Here is a 19,904-nt window from a genome sequence, read left to right as displayed (position 1 = left end):
AAATTGCAATGTCGTATATATCCTGTAACCTCTAATAACTATGTCTGTGTCCGTTTACATGTGAATTAAAATATTCATGTCCTTGATGCCTTTTAGCCCACAAAAAGAAATGATTACTGCATTTTGTCAAACTAATGCCAATATGATGATATGCTAACACATTCAGCTGCAGCTGCAAGTTAGTAAGCCATATAAGGTAAGGCTTTAATTATAGTTCCATCTTGTAGCAAAAGTGCTTAATTAGACTCATAAGAATTACTTGAAGCAAAAATTTTTCCTAAACATTTAAAGAATTAAGAAAAGGGATGTCTTTGCCCATTCATGTTCCTTTTTCCTTTATTGACTTTTATCCATTTTTCCACCTTTTTTCCTTCCTCTCATAAAAAATAACATAAGGAAAGTTCAGTCTTCCAAGTGACAGCTACCACTGTGACTAGATATTGATTCTCACTTCTGAGTTGTGAATTTTCAAATGCAATTTATCTTTCCTATTTTGACAAGATCTTGAGTGCAAAATAGATATTTTTTAAAGTCATTTCTGTACTAAATTGCTTAGTGCTAGTATTAAAAGCATGTTGACAGTCATCTTATTAAAAATCAGGAAAGCACTCAGATATGAGTGCGATCTCACACACACTCCAAGGGGTATCACTTTCTTGAAGAGTTGCTCCTGGCTTTCTGGAGGGGCAGCAAATGAGTGAAGTGGTAATGACCCTTGCTACTCCTTCAGGTCCCCTTGCTAATTGACGTGATGGCTGTAGTGTACAGTCTCACTTGCATGGGACAGTGTTTTGTAGTTGTTCCTGTTCTACCTTACTGCAATTTTGTTCTTTTTGTTTCACACAGATGCATTTTGAATCAAAAGGAAGAATACATAATAGGTGACTACTTCACACTGCTCTGAGAGAAATGACACTATGGATTCTGCTACCATCAGTAGATACGGTTGCAAGTCCAAAGCAAGAGATGGAATTTTTTATGATAGTATAATAAACTACAAAGTCTACACAGTGTGGGTGGAGGGTGAGGCAGCATTGTGATGCAGTAGGTTAAGCCACTCTGTGTGATGCCAGTATCTCATATGAGCCCCGTTCATGTCCTGGCTGCTTTACTTCTGATCCAACTCCCTATTAATATGCCTGGGAAGATGGCCTAAGTGCTTGGGACAGGGACGAAGTTTCTGGCTCCTGGCTTCAGCCTGGCTCAGCCCGGGCTCAACTGTTACGACATTTTGAGAAGTGAACAGATACAAGGGTTTTTAAAACTCTGCCACTCAACAAATAAACCTTTTTTTAAAAAGTACATGTTTATATTTTAAAGCACAAATTTAAGTTTATTTTTCAAAATCACCTCATTCTTTTGTTCGTATATAGAAGTATGGGAAATAATTTGCTAAAAATTGAAATTTAAGTTTGTTAAAATTAGGTAATCTGTGCTTATGTCTTCTTCCAAAGTTAAATTTTCAAATTTGACTAATTTTCATTCACTACATGTTTGCTTATAGGATGCATTTATCAATTCAGCTTCTCCAACTCTCATACACAAAAATAGTTTCATTAACTCAATTTATGTTTGCTAAATGAAACACACTCAGAGAGTCTTCTAATTCTGGGCACTGGCAATATATTCAAATCATGAACATTGTGATAATTATTGGGCAGAACAAAATTAAGTCGTGCTGCAATGACAAACACTTGCTTAACGTATTACTACTCCAAGGTCTGCAGGTGCAGTGCCTCTCTGAAGCAACAAAGTGGATCAATTTTCTTCTCTCTTTGTTGTTTTACCATCTCAGCATGTACTTTCCCCAGCAGATTTCACAGAGGAAAAGCTTGCTGGAGGCAGAGCAGTGGCTTTTTGTTACTTCTACCTGAAAGTTAATCCTCATTGTGTCTACTTAGAACCCATCAGCCTTCTTACCAATCTACCTGCAAAGAAAGCTTGAAATCACATACTTCTCTATATTCGTGAAGAACAACAATGAAATGCATTTTTGATAGACAACCAGCATTCATTCTACCAAACCCTTCAAGTGTATTAATTAGAACTCATAAGAAGCAGTTTTGAGAATTCTTCATTTCAAATCTTGAAACTTGAACTTAATTTTATGCTAAAATTCTGCTGTTCTTCAGTTTAGAAATATGTAGTACACTGTCTCTAAACAAGACCTCTTAAGTGAGCCCTTCTCACTTAGGTAACTCCCTCCATGACTTTTAAAACTCTGTTCATTCCCATTTTTGTCTTTATAGTCCTGGACTTCCTAATCTTTCCCTAGAGTGTTTGCACTAACCACTGGTCATCTGACTTCCTGTCATTATCCCCAGCTCACCCACCACCATCCAGATCATCATGAGGCCAGCACTGTGTTCACACCACAGTACAAATTTCAGGGAGGATTAGCATCTGCGTTACTCACATGACTAAGTGATTTGTAAGGGTCACATATCTTAAAAGTAAGAACATTATCAATTGCTCCATATTAAAAATAGTTCTCACAAGGATTATAAATGTATTATCATGCCACTTAGACAATATAAAGAGTAAAATATGAAATGCTTCTAAGTTAACAAACCTTATCTTTTAGCTGTGACTTAATTCACATTTTAGCCTGTATTTTAACTAAAAGTATACTCAAAGTATATTAGAAGTTCAGTTATTTTGTTATTTTTTTTCCAAGATTTTATTTTACTTGAAAGAGAGATTTCCTGGTTCACTCCCCAGTTGGCTACAACGGCAAGAGATGGGCAGATCTGAAGCAAAGAGCCCGGAGCTTCCAGGTCTCCCACATAGGTGCATTGACCCAAGGAAGTGAGCCATTGTCTGCTGCTTTCCCATATTATAAGCAGCAAGCTTAACTGGAAGGGAAGCATCTAGGACTTGACCAGTGCCCTTGCGGGACGCTGGCACTGCAGCTGGAGGATTAACCTGATATGCCATTGCACCAACCCCAAAAGTTTGCTTTATAAATTGAGTGTTGGAGGTTTAATTATGTTAAAATGTATGATATTTCAAAGGGGGTATGAAAAATATGTCATTCTTCTTATTTTTAATGGAATAAACCCAGAAGTAAAATCGGTTTGATTTTCATTCAATCTCTGTATCAACTTCTCAATAGCAATAATTTTGGAAATAAGTGTTTTAATTTAAAATAAGCAATAACTTGTTCTTGCATATTAGCAGATAATGTGAACTTGAATATTTTTTTCTCAAAGTTATATTTAGTGCAAAGTCAGATACACAGAGAGGAGGACAGACAGAGAAGATCTTGCATCCATTGATTCACTCCCCAAGTAGCCACAACAGCTGAAGCAGACCCGAACTGAAGCCAGAAGCCTAGAGCCTTTTCTGGGTCTCCCCCGTGGGTACAGCATACCAAGACTTTGGGCCGTCCGTGACTGCTTTTTCAGGCCACAAGCAGTGAGTTGTATGGGAAGCCAGGGTGCCAGGATTAGAACAAACGCCCATATGGGACCCCAGTGCATGCTAGGTGAGGATTTTAGTCACTAGGCTACCACACTGGACCCAAAGAACTTTAATATTTTTAGCAAAGCTGTATATTTGATGGAAAATGCAGTGTAACTTCCATTTTATTTAGTTGTGTCTAGAAGTTGACCTTACTAATTAGAATTGGACAGTCCAAAATGGATGTCACCAAAAATACTAATGTAGATGCTGGTTGTGGTCAGCATTATGACAGTGGGTAAAGCCATCACCAGCAATGCTGGCATCCCATGTAAGCACAAATTGCAATCCAGGATGCCCCACTTTTGATCAGGTTTTCTGCTAGTGAGCCTGGAAAGCAGCCAAAGATAGCCCGAGTCCTTGGGCCCTTGTATCCACTTGGGAGTCTCGGAAGAAGCTCCTGGTTCCTGTCTTGAGCCTGGCCATTGCTGCCCTGAAGGGAATGAAGCAGATCAAAGACCTGTCTGTCTGTCTGTAATTCTGCCTTTCAAATGATAAATGTTTCCAAAAGGAAAAAAAAGGAAAAAAATTAGGTGTGACTAGTGACTTCAGGCAGTCTTTATGAAACCATGAAACCCAAAACCTTCTATACTCCTTATCAGTTCACTATCACTTAAACAAGTACTTTTTGTTGAAATTTATTTATTTTTATTGGAAAGTCAGATATACAGAGAGGAGGAGAGACAGAGAGGAAGATCTTCAATCTGATGGATCACTCTCCAAGTGGCTGCAATGGCTGGAGCTGAGCCAATCCAAAGCCAGGAGCTTCTTCCAGGTCTCCCACTTGGGTTCAGGGTCCCAGGGCTTTGGGACATTCTTGACTGCTTTTGAAGGCCACAAGCAGGGAGCTGGGTGCGAATTGGGGTTGCTAGGATTAGAATTAGCACCTATATGGGATCCCAGCGCATTCAAGGAGAGGACTTTAGACGCTATACTATCGCAATGAGCCCAAACAAGTATCTTTTAAATACTTACTAAGTTATAGGCATTATGTCTCAAGATACTGGAAACTGAAGGGTCTACCTCTATGAGTGAGAAGTTTCTGGTTTAATAAATTGTAAAAAATGAGTAGACCAATGGTTTGTGCTTTCTAGTAAACACTCCACTGAAGACATGCAAAGCCTACTGTAGAAGCATAAGCAGAATACCTCACACAACATCACAATTCCAAACTGGATTCCTGAAAGAGGAATTGTAGCTCAGGGGAAGGAGAGGCTGACAAGAAAGGGAGGAAACCTATGATAGAGAGGAGCATGTGAGTTGTGATCATGGTCTTCATATTCAGTGCTGCCATACACATCTTACATCTCTCCATTCAATTCACATCCACCGATGTGATCCTAGTAAAGCTGGTAGCTTTTTGACTGATCTTTCTGTTTCCTGTCACCCTCCCCATCCAGAACTATAACCAGAGTAGTAATTTCAGAAATGACCTCACTCAGTTGCCCCTATTTTAAACCCCATCAGTGGCTTCCACTGCATATGAGAGCTATCTCATTACCATGGTCTGAAAGCCCCTGGCTCCTGCTTATTAACTCTCTAGTCTCTCCTTAAGCCACAGTCCCCTTGTCCTACAGCCACCCTTGTCTTCTTTCCATATTAATATTATAATATGAAATAATACCTGTACCCCTTTCAGGCCTTTGCAGAGTTGTCCCAGCCTGCCTTGTCCCATCACAGCTTAAACAATACTTCTTCAGGCAAGTAATCTCAAATAATATGAAGCCAGTCCTCCCCTATTTGAATATGGTATCACAGCAAATTCTGCTTGGCAAATTTTTTAGCCTGCTGATTGTTTAACTGCCTGGTAAACCTTCATTGTTTTAATAATTGAAGTTTTAAATTAGAACATCTGCCCCTGTGTATATCATTTTTAACCTTTATGCATTCTGCCTCATCTTTCTAGACCCTAAATTGTTGCCTGTATGGATTTAGAAAGCATCCTATTAGCCTACAAGTATGTTAACTAGCTTGTTGCAAATAATAGGTGACCCAAAAACTATGTTGATGAATCAACAAATCAGCAGAGATCATTGAAAAGGTAGTGTGACATCTGATGAGATCAAGACAGCAAGTGGCTGAGGAAGAAAGGTCTGGTTGAGTAACTGGAGCATATGAGATTTCAGAGCCAAGAAAAGAGGTGATGTGTACAAAGATTTGATTTGACTCCTCAAGACTAATAAGACTTCTATGGTTGGAGAGGAAACACTGCATTTTCATGCTTCATTTATTAAGTATTTCTACCAGGCACACCTTGGAAAATCAAATATTAAACTGTTAAACATTATTAATAAATCTTAGACAGTTTAAGCTACAATCACAATTCAGTAAGAATGATTCTTTTCAATACTTTACATACTCTAAATAGGCAAAATGTATGCCAAAGCAACCATTATAATACTTGAAGGAGTATCTTACTTAATCCTATTATGAGCTTGCAATCCCTTGGGTTTCATTTATGTCTCATTATTTCTTTACTTCTTCATGGGTCTTCCAAATTTAATCGGAATGCTTTTTGTCTCCTCTTTCCTGAGTTTAGATGAACTGGGTTGATACACAGTTAGTTTCCAGTAAAGTCACAGGCCCTGGTTTCTTCTCCCAAGGTGGTTTAAACTTGCGTCCCTTTATGTCTCTCTGGTTCTCTATAACAGAACTTCATGTTTCACATTAGCAGCACTAGTTAGGCCCACACTTTCTACAGGTATCCAGTGTTCTCAGCTTGGTGAGTTTTCTTCCAGAATGGCACTTGTTTTTCCCTCTCTTGTTGCGTGGACAGCTTTATATCATCCTACATTATTGTCAGAATCACACGTTGATCCAGTAATTTAGCATAATTGGAAGCATACAGATATCTTATTAATCTTACCATAATTTGTCAAATTATCTAGCTGTTTATGCCCCCAGAGATATAACCTAGTTTGAACTGATCACCGAATTTCTAAATAAGAGGACACATTCTCTTCTTTGCAATGTGTCACTGTCTCTACTTAGTAGTTTTATGTGGCCATTAATACTTATCAGCTCTCCCTCTAACAGTTTCCACACTTTCTGAAATCCTTTGGCTTAGTCATGATTTGCTATGTTTATCCATTGCTCCTGGAACAAATAAAGACAAATTTTGTATATAGCTAAATATTTAGTGGAAACAAAATAATATTTAAATACGCCTTATCAATTAAAATCAATAAAGTAAATTAAGGCCTCAATTATAATCCGTTTGTACGTATTACATGGATAATTTCTCTTGTGTATCATTAAGAAATTAACCTTCTATAAGGTTATGTAAAATTACCATGGTTATTATCTTGATTCTTACAACTTTAACTGCTAATGAAAGTCTGCGAGTTCTGTTTTAAACTGGCTTATTTTTCGTGCTAGCACTGTCTGTACCATTGTTCAAGATAACCTTGCCATCTTGCAGTAATTGGGACTATCAAACCTATCTGAGTTTTCCTTGCTCCAAGGCATGGAATTGACTACTTTGCAAAGAACGTTGTGTTTTTGTAGCAGAAAATATTGCTAGACACTGAAATCTGAGTGCAATGTCTGCATTTGTGAACTGATGCTGAAAAGAAACAACTTATAAAGTGCTACCAGTGATGTTGGGACAGCCTTAGGGACAGCATTGGACATGGTATTCCTTAATATTTTTATTCTCATTGATTTTTTTCCTGGATTTATTTATTATATGTCCTACCATACCTATTATAAGGAACTGATAAAAATTTAAAGATTTTTCTTGGGATCAGCATTATGGCATAATGAGTTAGACTGCCACCTACAACATCAGCTGGTTGTTCCTCTTTAGATGCTAATTGCCTGGGAAATCAACAAAAGACAGTCCAAGTCCTTGGGCCTCTGTACCTATGTGGGAGACATGGGGGAAGCTCCTGATCCCTAACTTTGGTCCAGCCCTGACCATTGTATCTACTGGGGAGTGAACGCACAGAAGGAAGATCTAAGTCTGTCTCCCTCTCTATCTGTAACTGACATTCAAATAAAATTTTTACAGAAAGATTTTCTAAAGCTTGTGAAGAAAGTGATATGGTAGATAGAGGTTAGGGGAGGGTGGCAAGTGAGTAGCCTGGAAGTAACTAAAAAAAAAAAAAAGCCTCCTCTTGTTGATTGTGTCCTGTTGGGAGTGAGCCATCAGGACCCAGTCAGGTTTACAGTATGAAAAGAAGTTGAAGTACAAGAGAACCTACAGACCAGTGACAGAAAGACTATTGAGGCCACTGTGGTTGACCGGTAGGACCTAAACCTAAAGTGCCATTGAGACTAGAAATAAAGTGGAGAGCTGAGTTAAGAGGACTTAGGAACAAGAGAAAACCACTGGACTCTTGTTGTGGGCTATGACAGAGGTTAGAGTTAAATGAGTATGGAGTCAGGGTGGGCAGAAGTACCATTAATTTACACTGTGAATTCAGAAGAAGCAAATCAAAGGGAGGGTAAGGAAGGCAACCCTGAGTTAATATTAATGCATGATTTGTGAAACAAAGTATAAAATATCTGGCATGCATTAGTTCTGTTACAGAGGTACCAAGTGAATCCATTGTCACCAATGACATACACTCATGCTACACATTACTTGGACTGTGATAAGTATATATTTCTTTGAATTCTCATGTTAAAAGCCATGAAAAAATAGGTCCTATTTGTATTGCCATTCTTCCTCTGAGTAAAAGTGTGTACGTGGGAGCTATGTAATTTAACTGAGGCCACATAGACAATATTTGGCAGACCCAGACTCAAAAGCAGATCTTCCTGAACTCATTCCTACTCCTGTCCCCCTAACTAGGAAAGAATTGAAGGGGATCATCAAAATGCTTTGGGGGTAGGGAGAAAATCACAGAGTAGCACATTCTAGAAGTCAAGGAATTTTCAGACTTGCAATCCAGTAGACCGAAGTGGATGAAACTTCTTTCAAAATTATTGTATTTATTTATTTATTTATATAAAGAAACAAATTTCATGCATTTCATGATACAGATTTTGAAGCCTAGTGATACTTCCCACCTTACCCTCCTTCCTGCCCACATTATTCCAATCTCCCTTTTCCTAGAAGAAACTTTTTAAAATACTGGACTTGATGGGTCATTGTAAAGTTTGAGAGGACAGTGTTAATAGAATGGATTGGTGACACTCTCCTGAAAATTCAAAATGGCTGAGAAGTATGAAAAGTGCCAATAGAAACTGACTCCTTTTAAAGCATATTTGTGGTGCTATATGATCTCACTCATAAATTCAATCTTTAAAAGTTTATCTTTTAGGGCTGTGCTGTAGCTTAGTAAGCTAAACCTCCACCTGTGGGGCCAGCATCCCATAGGGGCATATCAGAACTGCTCTAGTTCTGATCTAATTCTCTGCTCTTGACTACTCAAGTTCTTGGGACGCTGTACCCACATGGGAGACCCAGAAAAAGCTCCTAGCTTTCGGTTTCAGACCAGCCCAGCTCTGGTCATTGCAGCCATTTGGGGAGTGAACCAGCAAGTAGAAGATCCCTCTCTTGTTCTCTTTCTCTCTCTATGAATCTGCCTTTCAAATAAAAAATAAAATAAGATCTTTAAAAAAAATTGAACTTGTGGAAGTTAAGAACAGATTAGTAGTTATCAGAGACCAAGAAGAGTTGAGGAAGGGGAAGAGGTAGGTCACTGGGTACAGTGTTACAGTTGCATTAGAGAAATTGGTTCTGGGGCTCTATGCCACAGCAGGGTTGAATTTGAGTAACAATAAACACCTCAGTAGAGTTGGAAGGGGTGGTTTAAAATGTACCCAACAAGTAAAAATGGTGAAAATTTCAAGTAATAAATATACTCATTTCCCTGTGTTAATCATTGCCAATGTTCATAATTACCCAATGTATTCAGGAATCAAAACACCTCATTATACTTAAGTATGTATCAATATTGTATGTCAACCAAAGTAAACAATGTTCATGATAATTAGTAAGGAAAGCAAATGATCTGAAATGGAAGGTTCACAGAAAGACTCTGTAATGCCAGTTAAGAAGTCTGTTTAAAAAGAAAAAAAGGGAGGAAGGAAGGAACAAATGAACGGAGAAAATCCTTATTTGAAACCTCTTATTTACAAGGGATGACAGGGAAGACAGAAAAAGAAATCTTCCCTCCATTGGTTCACTCCCCCAAATGACCACAGTCACCAGGGTTGAGCCAGGCCACAGCCGAGAGCCTAAAGCTCCACTTGGAGGGTCCCCTACATACTTTCCCAGATACATTAGCAGGGGACTGGGTCCAAAAAAAGAGCAATCAGGACTCAAATTGGTATTCATGGGGAATGCCAACATTGTAGACAGCTGCTTAATCCACCCACTGTACCACAACTCTGGCACCGAGTCTTTTAGTAATGGCTAAAGTTCAGTGTCTAGTGCATGCCAGATGCTATCAAATATGCCCCACTCATACATTACCTCATTCACGTCTCCAACAACCTGATGAGGCAGAATGCAGACCAAGCCCCATGACTAGAGGAGGTTGAAGCACAAAGGAGTAAGTTATTCATTCAGGGTTGTAGTTAGTGAACACCAGGCTCCAGAGGTTGAGTACAACTCACTAGTTCAGCCACTAGCACTGTGTAGAATGTTTTAAAATTGTATATATCAGAACTTGAAATTTCGTTCATTAGAGTCACTGGCTGCCAATGCTAATGAAAGCCATAGACGGGCAGATTGATAACTGGTTTGTCATCAAAGCCAGAGGCACAAACAAAATCCTTGTCACCAAATTGAGAGCCTCTATCGACTTTCCACCTCAGAAACAGGGGTTCCCTCTTTGAATGTGCATTCCAGCTGCCTGAGAGTCTCGTGTTCTCCAAGCAAAACAAAAGTGACTCATCATACTCTGAGTAGATGTATCTAAATGTTACTCTGTAGTCCTGTGTACAATCAAAATAACTTGATTTTTGCAAGGGTAAGGCTAGATGAACACCAAAGACACTGGTGACTTTGTCTGCATTTTTGTGGTGAACTGCTAAAAGGAACAAATAAAATCCTAAATCTTGCCCCTTCTCATACTGGAAGAGTGACTTAAGAACATGAACTCCTAGTTGTCTACCCAGGGAAGGGGCATTGGGCTTTTTCTAGAGTCTTAATTAGCATCTGAGCATGCCTGTTCCTTGGAAAGAAGCTGGAGATTCTGTAAATCACCTTAACATAGTCAACAGAAGGCATTTACCTGTTAGACTGATTCATTCTTCTTTGGTAACTTCAGCAGTGGGTAACTGCAAGGTCTCCTTCAAGTAGGCTTTTGACTTTATGGGCTTACAATGTATTCTGGAGTGCTGAGTCCATTTATCTTTGTCATATGCTGCAGGCAACAAACAAGTTTCATGATCCCTGAAATTAGTCACCAACTGGAGACAAAAGATAATTTCGGAACTGCCATTCAGCATACTATATCTGTTCTACTGCCTCCATAAAGCAAGGCTTTTTAATGTAATTACATGACTTGTCTGTCTATTGCTAAATGATGAGGACAGCCTGGATTTATTTATTTTCTTCCTCTAACTTATGAGTCAGGGTAGTTTACTATAACATTTCCCAATGTGAATTCTGTAGAATTCTTTTCTAGTAATAGATACTTTGCTAAAGTAGACCCTTTGCTGAAGGGTCCTTTGAGTAAATATATTTGGGAGCTCTGAATAGCATACATCAGTTGCTCCCATGCCTATCTTTTTCTCACTTACACTTTATTCAAGATTTTCCAAAGTTCTGTGACTCAGGAACCAGAGAAGATCAGATTTTGCAGTTATTTTGTCATACAACACAGTTTTCCTTATAGCATGTTTTAAACCCATGGAACCACTTTGAGAAATCCTGACATGACCATTAAAAACTATGTGGTCAATACTAAAGGGATCTTGGATAAGCCATTTCACTTTCCTGAGCAGAGTTTATTCAACTCTAAAAAAAAATAAGGATTGGAATATTTCTCCTTGAAGAACATAACGCCTCACCCTAACACCTGCTGCCTGGTAGCCATTCAGTGAATGATAGCTGTTCTAGCTAGTGACTGGCTGGTGGTTATACTGCATCTGTGCTCACCATGTGTGAAAAACTCCTCTTTTTAGAAAGGCTTGATGTAACCAGAAATTTTTAAAGAATTCATTTAATAAGCCATTACTGCAAAACATGGATGGAATTTAACCTTTTTAAGGAATCTGCATCTTAAGAGAGTACTACAAGTTGTCCAATGTTGAAATTCAGTAATGTTGCTTAATATTGATTTGTCAATGTAAGGTAGAAAGAGTTTGGCATTACTCTTGTCGTAATCTTAGATAATTAGTGGAGACTGTAAATTAAAAGCCAGCTTGTTTCACTAGGGTGGTCTTTACATTTATTCACTTTGTTTTCAGAAGTAAAAGCTAAATCATGATTATCTACATGACTGTTCAGTTTTAAAATGTGTAGCACAAATGACAGTACTAAGCATGTCAGTTACCAGTTCACCGACGTGCTGATACTGAGTGACTTTCAGACTAAGGAAAGCCAAGCTGTTGTGGAGCCAGTTCTCCATGCAGCTTTGTTTTCTAGATATGTCATTTAAATGGTAGAGGTACTGATGGTGAAATGGTTGCAGACTGCAAGTAAAAAAAGGAAAGAACAGCAGCTTGGGTGAATCCCATAGGTTAGTCTCCAGTAAAACTACCAAGCATTACCAGAATTGAGCCAGACTTAAACTTATCTTATGTCCTACCCATGAAAATAGTCTTGCTAAGAAAATTAATACTATAGAAAAGGTTCCTCTAATTCAGAGAAACAAGTGATTTTGAATCAATTGGCCATGTGATATGGGAGTTATTAGTATCCTTGGTCTATTAACTAATGTACTATAATAGATCTCCCTGCCCATTTTTGTTATTAGAACCCAAATCCGGGCCTGGTGCAATAGTGTAGTGGTTGAAGTCCTCGCCTTGCACACACCGGGATCCCATATGGGCTCAAGTTCTAATCCCAACAGCCCCATTTCCCATCTAGCTCCCTGCCTGTGGCCTGGAAAAGCAGTCGAGGACGTCCCAAAGCCTTAGGACCCTGCACCCATGTGGGAGACCCGGAAGAGATCCTGGCTGCTGGCTTTGGATTGGCTCTGCTCCAGCTGTTGCGGCTGCTTGGGGAGTGAACCGTTGGACAGAAGATATTCCTCTCTGTCTCTCCTCTGCATATCTGCCTTTCCAATAAAAATAAATTAATCTTTTAAAAAAAGAACCCAAATCCATTGCATATATAAAGATATATATTCTCTCTATAATTACATTGTTTTTCTCTAAGTTAATTTAAGTAAGTGCAGCTTTATCATGTAGTTGTTCCTAAGTGGTTAAATTGGTTATGGGTCAGAGGTAGCCCAAGAAAAACTATTAAGAAATTTAAGAGCGTGTTCATAGATGAGCATATTTACTCAGAACCAAGTAGACATTTATTAATCATGTATTTTAAGTGATTTCCTATTGCCTGACTTCTTGAGCAGTATTAATATTTTACATTCAAATATCTCTACATGTATGTGATTTAGGAATTTTTCCACCCAGTATTCTGCTTAATTACCTCTTTGAATGACTATAGAATGAAGAACCTTAATTGCCAAGATGCAATTTAAAGTCTAACATGGACAAGTGAAATTATGCTGTTGAGTTTTTGGTGTTTCTAGTATGCCTCCAAAAATCTCTTCTTTCTCTTCCATTGTCACTTTTCAATATACTTTATTCTCTCTCTTATTTTTTGAATTTTTCTTTTTAATTATATTTTTTAATCTATTTTATTGTATTGTTGTTGACAATCTTTACATAGTTAATTATGGTAAAAAAAAAAAAGGTTCAGGGGGTATAGGGAGGTGGGTAATAGTATTATGTCCATATTGTTTCCATCATGTATCTGAGGTAAAGGGGGATATTGAGGGAGAAGCCCCCACCCGGTTTCCCGCCCACCCCAAGTCCCGGATGTGGGGCATGCTCTGAGATATTTGCTCAAGTGGTGGTAATAGTTCTCCAGTTATGAATCGCTGCCAGTTTCGCTCGATGAGGTCGTCCACTGATTGATATGGTCCATCATAAAGTCTCCGTTTGCCCCATATTTCGCTGCCAACATATAATTATATTTTCTAATAGTGGCTGAATATAGTATCATAGCTGTATCTCAGGTTGCTCTCTACAAAGTCTTCTACATCACATAAAATAAATTCTGGCATATGTAATTTTAAAAGCACACATTGAACAGATTTGATGTGAATGCAACATCAGCAAAGCAAGACTGGTCGCTGCTGTGTCTCCGGAGACTGTAACTCAAAGGGTAGTTGACTTTATTGGCTATGGTTGGCAGCTTCTTAGGTTGCTTGAATAAATTTGGGTGTTAATACGCTTCCTGTCTATTTACAGAGAATTACTGTTCTGTCTGCCTCAGGAGAATGCTTTATTTCCAGATTTACCTCAGCACAATATCATGGGCCCCAACTTGTGAGTTAGGCATCCCATTTACAAAACAGGTCTTGACTTAATGAATACATGTTCAACTCCCTCTCTGAGCAGCATGCTCAGTAGGATACACAGTGGGATACATAGACATCTCCATAAAGTGTTTTCTGTGAGCCCTAAAATACCTAATGTCACAATAAGAGAAAGGAGAGAGAAACTTACAGTGGAACTAGGTGGGACCATGTCATCTTTCCAAAGTTCCCTACAGAGTAAGTGTGGTGTTAAGGGAAATACATGAACGGACTTCCGTTGTACATATGTAGATGCTTGAGGTATCTTCATATCCACCACAACCATGTGAGATGGATGGTATTGCCCACATTTGAAAGAAGAAATTGCAGATCAGATACATTGATTCATTCCCTTGAAATCACTCTGTCATTGTGTTAAATAACATTGGCTGACACATGGCATACACTTCATGAGCAGTTTTGGATGTAGAATGGACCTTTCAGGAAAGTAATTTTCAGTGAACACCAAAACCCCAAAAGTAATAATCCCTTTGAACCAGTAGATTCATTTCTAGTAATTATTGGAATTGATATAAAAATTATGTATATGAGCAAGACAATCAAAACAGTGGCTAGGGGAGATTACAGAGGACTGAACAAAGGTGGGCGGTAATCTTTACTTGTATGGGGCAAAAGTGAGGGAGAAATTGAGACTAGATTCCCAAAAGTCTGGCTAGATTAAGTATCTAGGCAAATGTTGAAATTATTCACTGAGAATGGAACCCCAAAGAGAAATCACATGTGAAGGCAAAGGTAACACAGATTTAAACATATGCTTTTTTTAAATAAGATTTATTTATTTTTATTGCAAAGTCAGATTTACAGAGAGAAGGAGAAACAGAGAAAAAAGATCTTCCATCCACTGGTTTACTCCCCATGTGGCCGAAGCAGTTGGAGCTGAGCCAATCCAGTCAGGAGCCAAGAAGAGCTTCTTCTGGATCTCCCAAATGGGTTATAGGGTCCCAAGGCTTTGGATCATTCTCAACTGCTTTCACAGGCCACAAGCAGGGAACTGGATGAGAGGTGGAGCAGCTGGGACGTGAACCAGCACCTACAAGGGATTCCAACACATGCAAAGCAAGGTTTTAGCTCCAGAAGCAGAATCTTACAAAAAATGATTTGGTCATTGAACCCACCTTCTGGATAAGATTGTCCCCAAAGAGAGTTCACAGAATGCAGAAGTGAAGAGGACAAAGAGCAGAACCCTAAAATTTAACAGGAGCAAAAGGTTCCCACAGAGAGGTACAGGAGGGACCCGGCACAATAGTGTAGTGGTTGAAGTCCTCGCCTTGCACGCCGGGATCCCATATGGGCACCAGTTCTAATCCCGGTAGCTCCACTTCTCATCCAGCTCCCTGCCTGTGGCCTGGGAAAGTAGTCAAGAACAGCCCAAAGCTTTAGAACCCTGCACCTGTGTGGGAGACCCAGAAGAGATCCTGGCTGCTGGCTTTGGATTGGCTCTGCTCCAGCCGTTGCGGCTGCTTAGGGAGTGAACCATCGGATGGAAGATCTTCCTCTCTGTCTCTCCTCCTCTCTGTATATCCACCTTCCAATAAAAATAAATTAATCTTTTAAAAAAAAAAGTACAGAAGGACAAAATCTATGTCAAAATAAAACAAAACAAAAACTAAACGTTTAGGGGAAAGTCAACACAGTAAAATGGTGCATTCAAGGAATTTGTAATCCAGCTGAGAAGTAATTGCCTCAACAGGTTAAAAAAAGAAAAAGTGAGGTCAGAGAACAATTGCCCATGATTATACTTGATAGTGGATCACAAAGGATACAGACAGTACTTATGAAAGTGAAAAAAAGGAGAGAGTGAAACTGACCTGAAACTTGGGGAAGGTAATGGAATTTTACTGGGCCGGAAATGTGGGTAGAATTGAAATGGGAATAAGTCATTGCAACTGAAAAAACGAGATTATTTAGGTTCATTCTCATGCTTGAACATTTCTGAAGGTGAAATTCCTGTTGATAGCAGTCAGCAATGTCATCTTCGAATAGTGAATACAGTATTTGGACCTCTTTAAGTCATGGCAATTACTGGTTCAACAGTATTACATAAAATTGGACGTGGTGGTTCCTGATTCATGTGCAAGATTAGTATCAAGAAAGTCATGACAAGAAAACAGCATGACTTATAAGTATGGTTTATTCCAAAAACACAGAAGTATAGGACTTTTAGATGATTCAAGTTAATGCTAATGGGAAAAGACAGGTATTGGTTTATATATCCTCTTAATTTTATGGTAGCTGATTTTGAATTCCTTATGATTTAATGTAGCTATTGTTACCCATGAAGTTGCAGATTCTCTGACTTGTCTTTTCCCAGTCTTATGAGGTTGAAACTGGGGGTGTGTGGAAGGAAGGTGAGACAAAGGGGAGATGTCCTTGTGCCCTCCCTGTCCCTTCTCCATCTTCCTATCCCCATCCCATCCCAACCCATCCACCTATTCCTTCGTGAAGGTACTTGACCTGCAATGGGGCGGGAGCAGTAACTCTTAATTTATCTGAAGGAATGCTGTAAGGACAGAAACAGTCAGGCATGACCTTGTAAAAATAGCTTGTCAAAACTGATCTGTATGTGAGTCAGCCCACAGTTCCGTCATAGTGATTGCTTCTCCGATCCCATACCATATCTGCAAAGAAGGTGATGCCAAGTAAGCAAAAGTCACGAGAAAACTAGGTCCCAGTAACTAGCCCTGTCACTTTCCACTCTATAGGATCTTATTTAAGCTTCTTAAACTCTAGTAGTCACAGTCTTCTCAGTAGAACTTTTTTGAACAATCAAACAGCATGTGCTTCTTATCCTAACCTTGTTTCTGAGCATCTGGACCTTCCATTCCAACACTTGAATTCAACCAGATCTCCACAGTGCCATTTCCTCTGACTCAGTCATTGGTGTTGATTTATTTTGATTGTGTAGCATTTAATCCACCCAACACTAAGTTACTCCCTTTCTCCTTCCCTTATGCATACTTGAAGACCTTGAAATCCGCCCCTAAGAAAGAAATACAAAAAAACAATTTACTAAGTGCTTATTATGTGCCAGCCTTTTACTTTGCATGAAATTTCTTTTCCACAAACCACAGACTGTTCTCATAGTGGATAAATTACAAACCTTTTGCAGCTGAGACCATTGGAAATTACATTTCTATTAAAAGCTGACTGGCTGGTTGCATCCATCTCAGGTACAAATCCAAATGACACAATAAACTTGTTTAAAGACATAAAGCTATTAAATAAAATACCATTAAATATCTTCCACTCAGTGTTAACAAAACGCAACTATAAATTTTCTTTGGCGTCTTGCAATTCACTGGTTCTCCCTGGGTTATGCACATGCAACTGGACTGTTATTGCCCAGCCCCAGCAAAGAGGCTGTCAAGAATGCATGACCCTTGGAGAGGTGATGGTTTCAGTTTTCTCAGACCATGGCTTATGAATTCAGGAATGCTGGATTTCTTTGAGCACTGATTGTTAAAACTGTCCTCTACCCGCTGTTTAAGTACAATGCTAGTGCAGTGCTAAGGTTCCATGATTCACACACTAGAGATCAGGAGGCCCAGCCAAAAGTGCTATGGTAGTAATTCAAGGATGGGAATCCACATGCATTCTATGAATTTTGAGACTGTCTCACAGCTTCTTACATGGAACCAGACACTTGCAAGTATTGCTTTCTTGCTTAAAAAAAAAAAAGGCAGGGGTAGATGAATGAGTAAAATGGAATGGAAGAGTTGAAAGTAAAGTAGTCTAGTGACATCCTGTGAATACAGTTTACCTATGGCCATTCACCTAAACCACAAGTCCAGAGGAAATCAACATTAAAGCCCACATATGTTTCATTGGCCTTATCAGGATTCCCTTTTGTCTTGGCAAGCCAAATCCTAAATCACGATGCACCCTGTATCTTGAATACTGGCCCATATAGAATGATTTCCAAATAGAAATGACTGGCATGCCAGTGGGGAAAAGCATCTAGAATTTGCCCAGAACTTATGGTGAGTAAGTGTTGATCCCACAAGTGAATCAGTTACTTTGTTTCTTAGACCCCAGTGGCACTTCTTGAGAGTGACCTGTCCCATCCTCAGTAGATGCTCTCACCTGGCAGAGACTCATCCCTATGGCTTCTGACACTCTGTGCTGTCCTCCCAGGAAACAGCATCCTGCATTCAGCTGCTGATAGCGTGACTAGTGCAGTGCAGAAGGCCAGCCAGGCATTGAATGAGCGTGGAGAACGGCTAGGCCGAGCGGAGGAGAAGACAGAAGACTTGAAGAACAGTGCCCAGCAATTTGCGGAGACAGCACACAAGGTGAGGCAACAGAGGGGCAGGGCTCCCAACTGCACATCTGGGGTGCTGTGGTGCCAGGAAAACTCCATGTTGTATGTTGCTTGTGGTGGGAGATAACAGCTTCAAATTTTTTCCCTCACCTTCAAGCAGTCTCCATCTGCTCCTTACTAAGTACCAGAGTCTTAGGAAGTCCCTTTTCCTTTCTTGCCTGGTTTCTTGGATTGTGTATTTCTCACGTGCTCATCCCCATCTCTTCCCTGCTCACCTTGGAACTATGGAAAATGCAGACCATCTTTAGTTCCTGCCGAGAGACTCAGGGCTCAGGATGTGGTAGTCAAGAAGAGAACAGGCCCCAGAACTGTCTTCCTCCCTGGACCAGTGCTTGAAAGAATATTTGGAAGACTCCCAACTATTCATGCTCAAAGTTCCATCTGGCTTCTTTCCCATCCTGTGGTGTTAACTCCTCACCAGATGCAAAGCAAGCATGCCTGTTGGGACAGAACACACCTCAGGCCCATGTCCCCTCCTAGAGAAATCGTTTCAGGGCCCCAACTTTGGAACCCTAAGCATGGCCAATCCATTTGTAGAACAGCCAGCAGGCTTGCCCATTTTCTGCCCCTGAATTGGGAGAAGCATGTTCCCCACTGGACTGCAAGCACCTTGGGCCTTCCCACTCTTGGAAAGAGAAGTATGGGAAGGAAAATGTATATTGACAAACACTATCTGTGGCTGCCACAAGCCAGAGGAAAGAGAGGCTGTGTGGATCGGGTGATAAGGAGGAATCACAGTTGTCCTTGTCCTGCGGATTAAAGGACCATTCTTATCTGGCCAATGACTCAAACTTGATAAGTTTCCAGAAACAGCTTCTGCTGATGACTTGCGTGTTGACATGTCCAACTCATGATGAGCCCTTCAGATAGGATTTCCAGGTGATCCATAGGGGAAAAATGTATTTACTTCAACACAAAACTCTGCTTCTGGTGAATCAAGAAGGGACAACCTAAAAAGTAGTGTCAAAAACCTCCCCAGCAGAGCTGAAATGGCCTTGCAAAGGGTTCATGTTCAGGTCCAACTGGGGGGCCTTGACACCAAACACAAGCTTCCTGCCTCCACCCCACCCCTTTGCAAAGAATTTTCTTTTATTTTTGCTTTTTCGGTTTTAAGATTTATTTATTTTGAAAGGCGGGGTTATAGAGGGAGACAGAGATCTTCCATCTGCTGGTTTACACCCAGATGGCCACAATAGCCAGTGATTGGCCAGGCCAAAGCCAGGAGCCAGGAGCTTAGAGCTTAGAGCTTCATCTGGGTGTCCCACATGGGCAGCAGGAGCCCAAACACTTGGGTCATCTTTCTGAGATCAGCAGGGAGCTGGATTGGAAGTGGAACAGCCAGGACATGAATGACTGCCCACATTGGGATTGGATGCCAGCATCACGGGGAGCATAGCTTAACCCACATGCCACAGCACCAATACTATACAAACTTGGCTAGTTCTGTCATTATTCTCTGTCACAAAAGGCTCTTGCTACTCTGACATCTGTGGAGCCCATTTGGAATTCCTTGGAAAAGAGCTAGCCAGATCAGTGGAAAGCACGCGCGTGCGCACATGCACACACATGCACACAGGCAGCCCTACTGGCAGCGAGTCTCAGATGGCTGC

The 19,904-nt window shown here is 40.0% G+C and overlaps 1 protein-coding gene across 5 annotated transcripts in view; it reads left to right on the top strand.

The window, feature by feature from the left end:
• STXBP6 (syntaxin binding protein 6) overlaps window positions 1–19,904 on the top strand; it is a 300,347-nt gene that overhangs the window by 209,761 nt on the left and 70,682 nt on the right. For all 5 annotated transcript variants that reach the window (XM_058666277.1, XM_058666280.1, XM_058666278.1 and 2 more), the window contains exon 5: window positions 18,108–18,265. In XM_058666277.1, coding sequence (XP_058522260.1) covers window positions 18,108–18,265 — 158 coding nt within the window. The remainder of the gene's footprint in view (window positions 1–18,107; window positions 18,266–19,904) is intronic.

Source organism: Ochotona princeps, chromosome 6 (genome assembly GCF_030435755.1).
Source record: "Ochotona princeps isolate mOchPri1 chromosome 6, mOchPri1.hap1, whole genome shotgun sequence".
Classification (NCBI taxonomy): Eukaryota; Metazoa; Chordata; class Mammalia; order Lagomorpha; family Ochotonidae; genus Ochotona; species Ochotona princeps.
The sequence above is the reverse complement of the archived record's forward strand: the minus strand, read 5'-3'. Positions and strand labels throughout refer to the sequence as shown.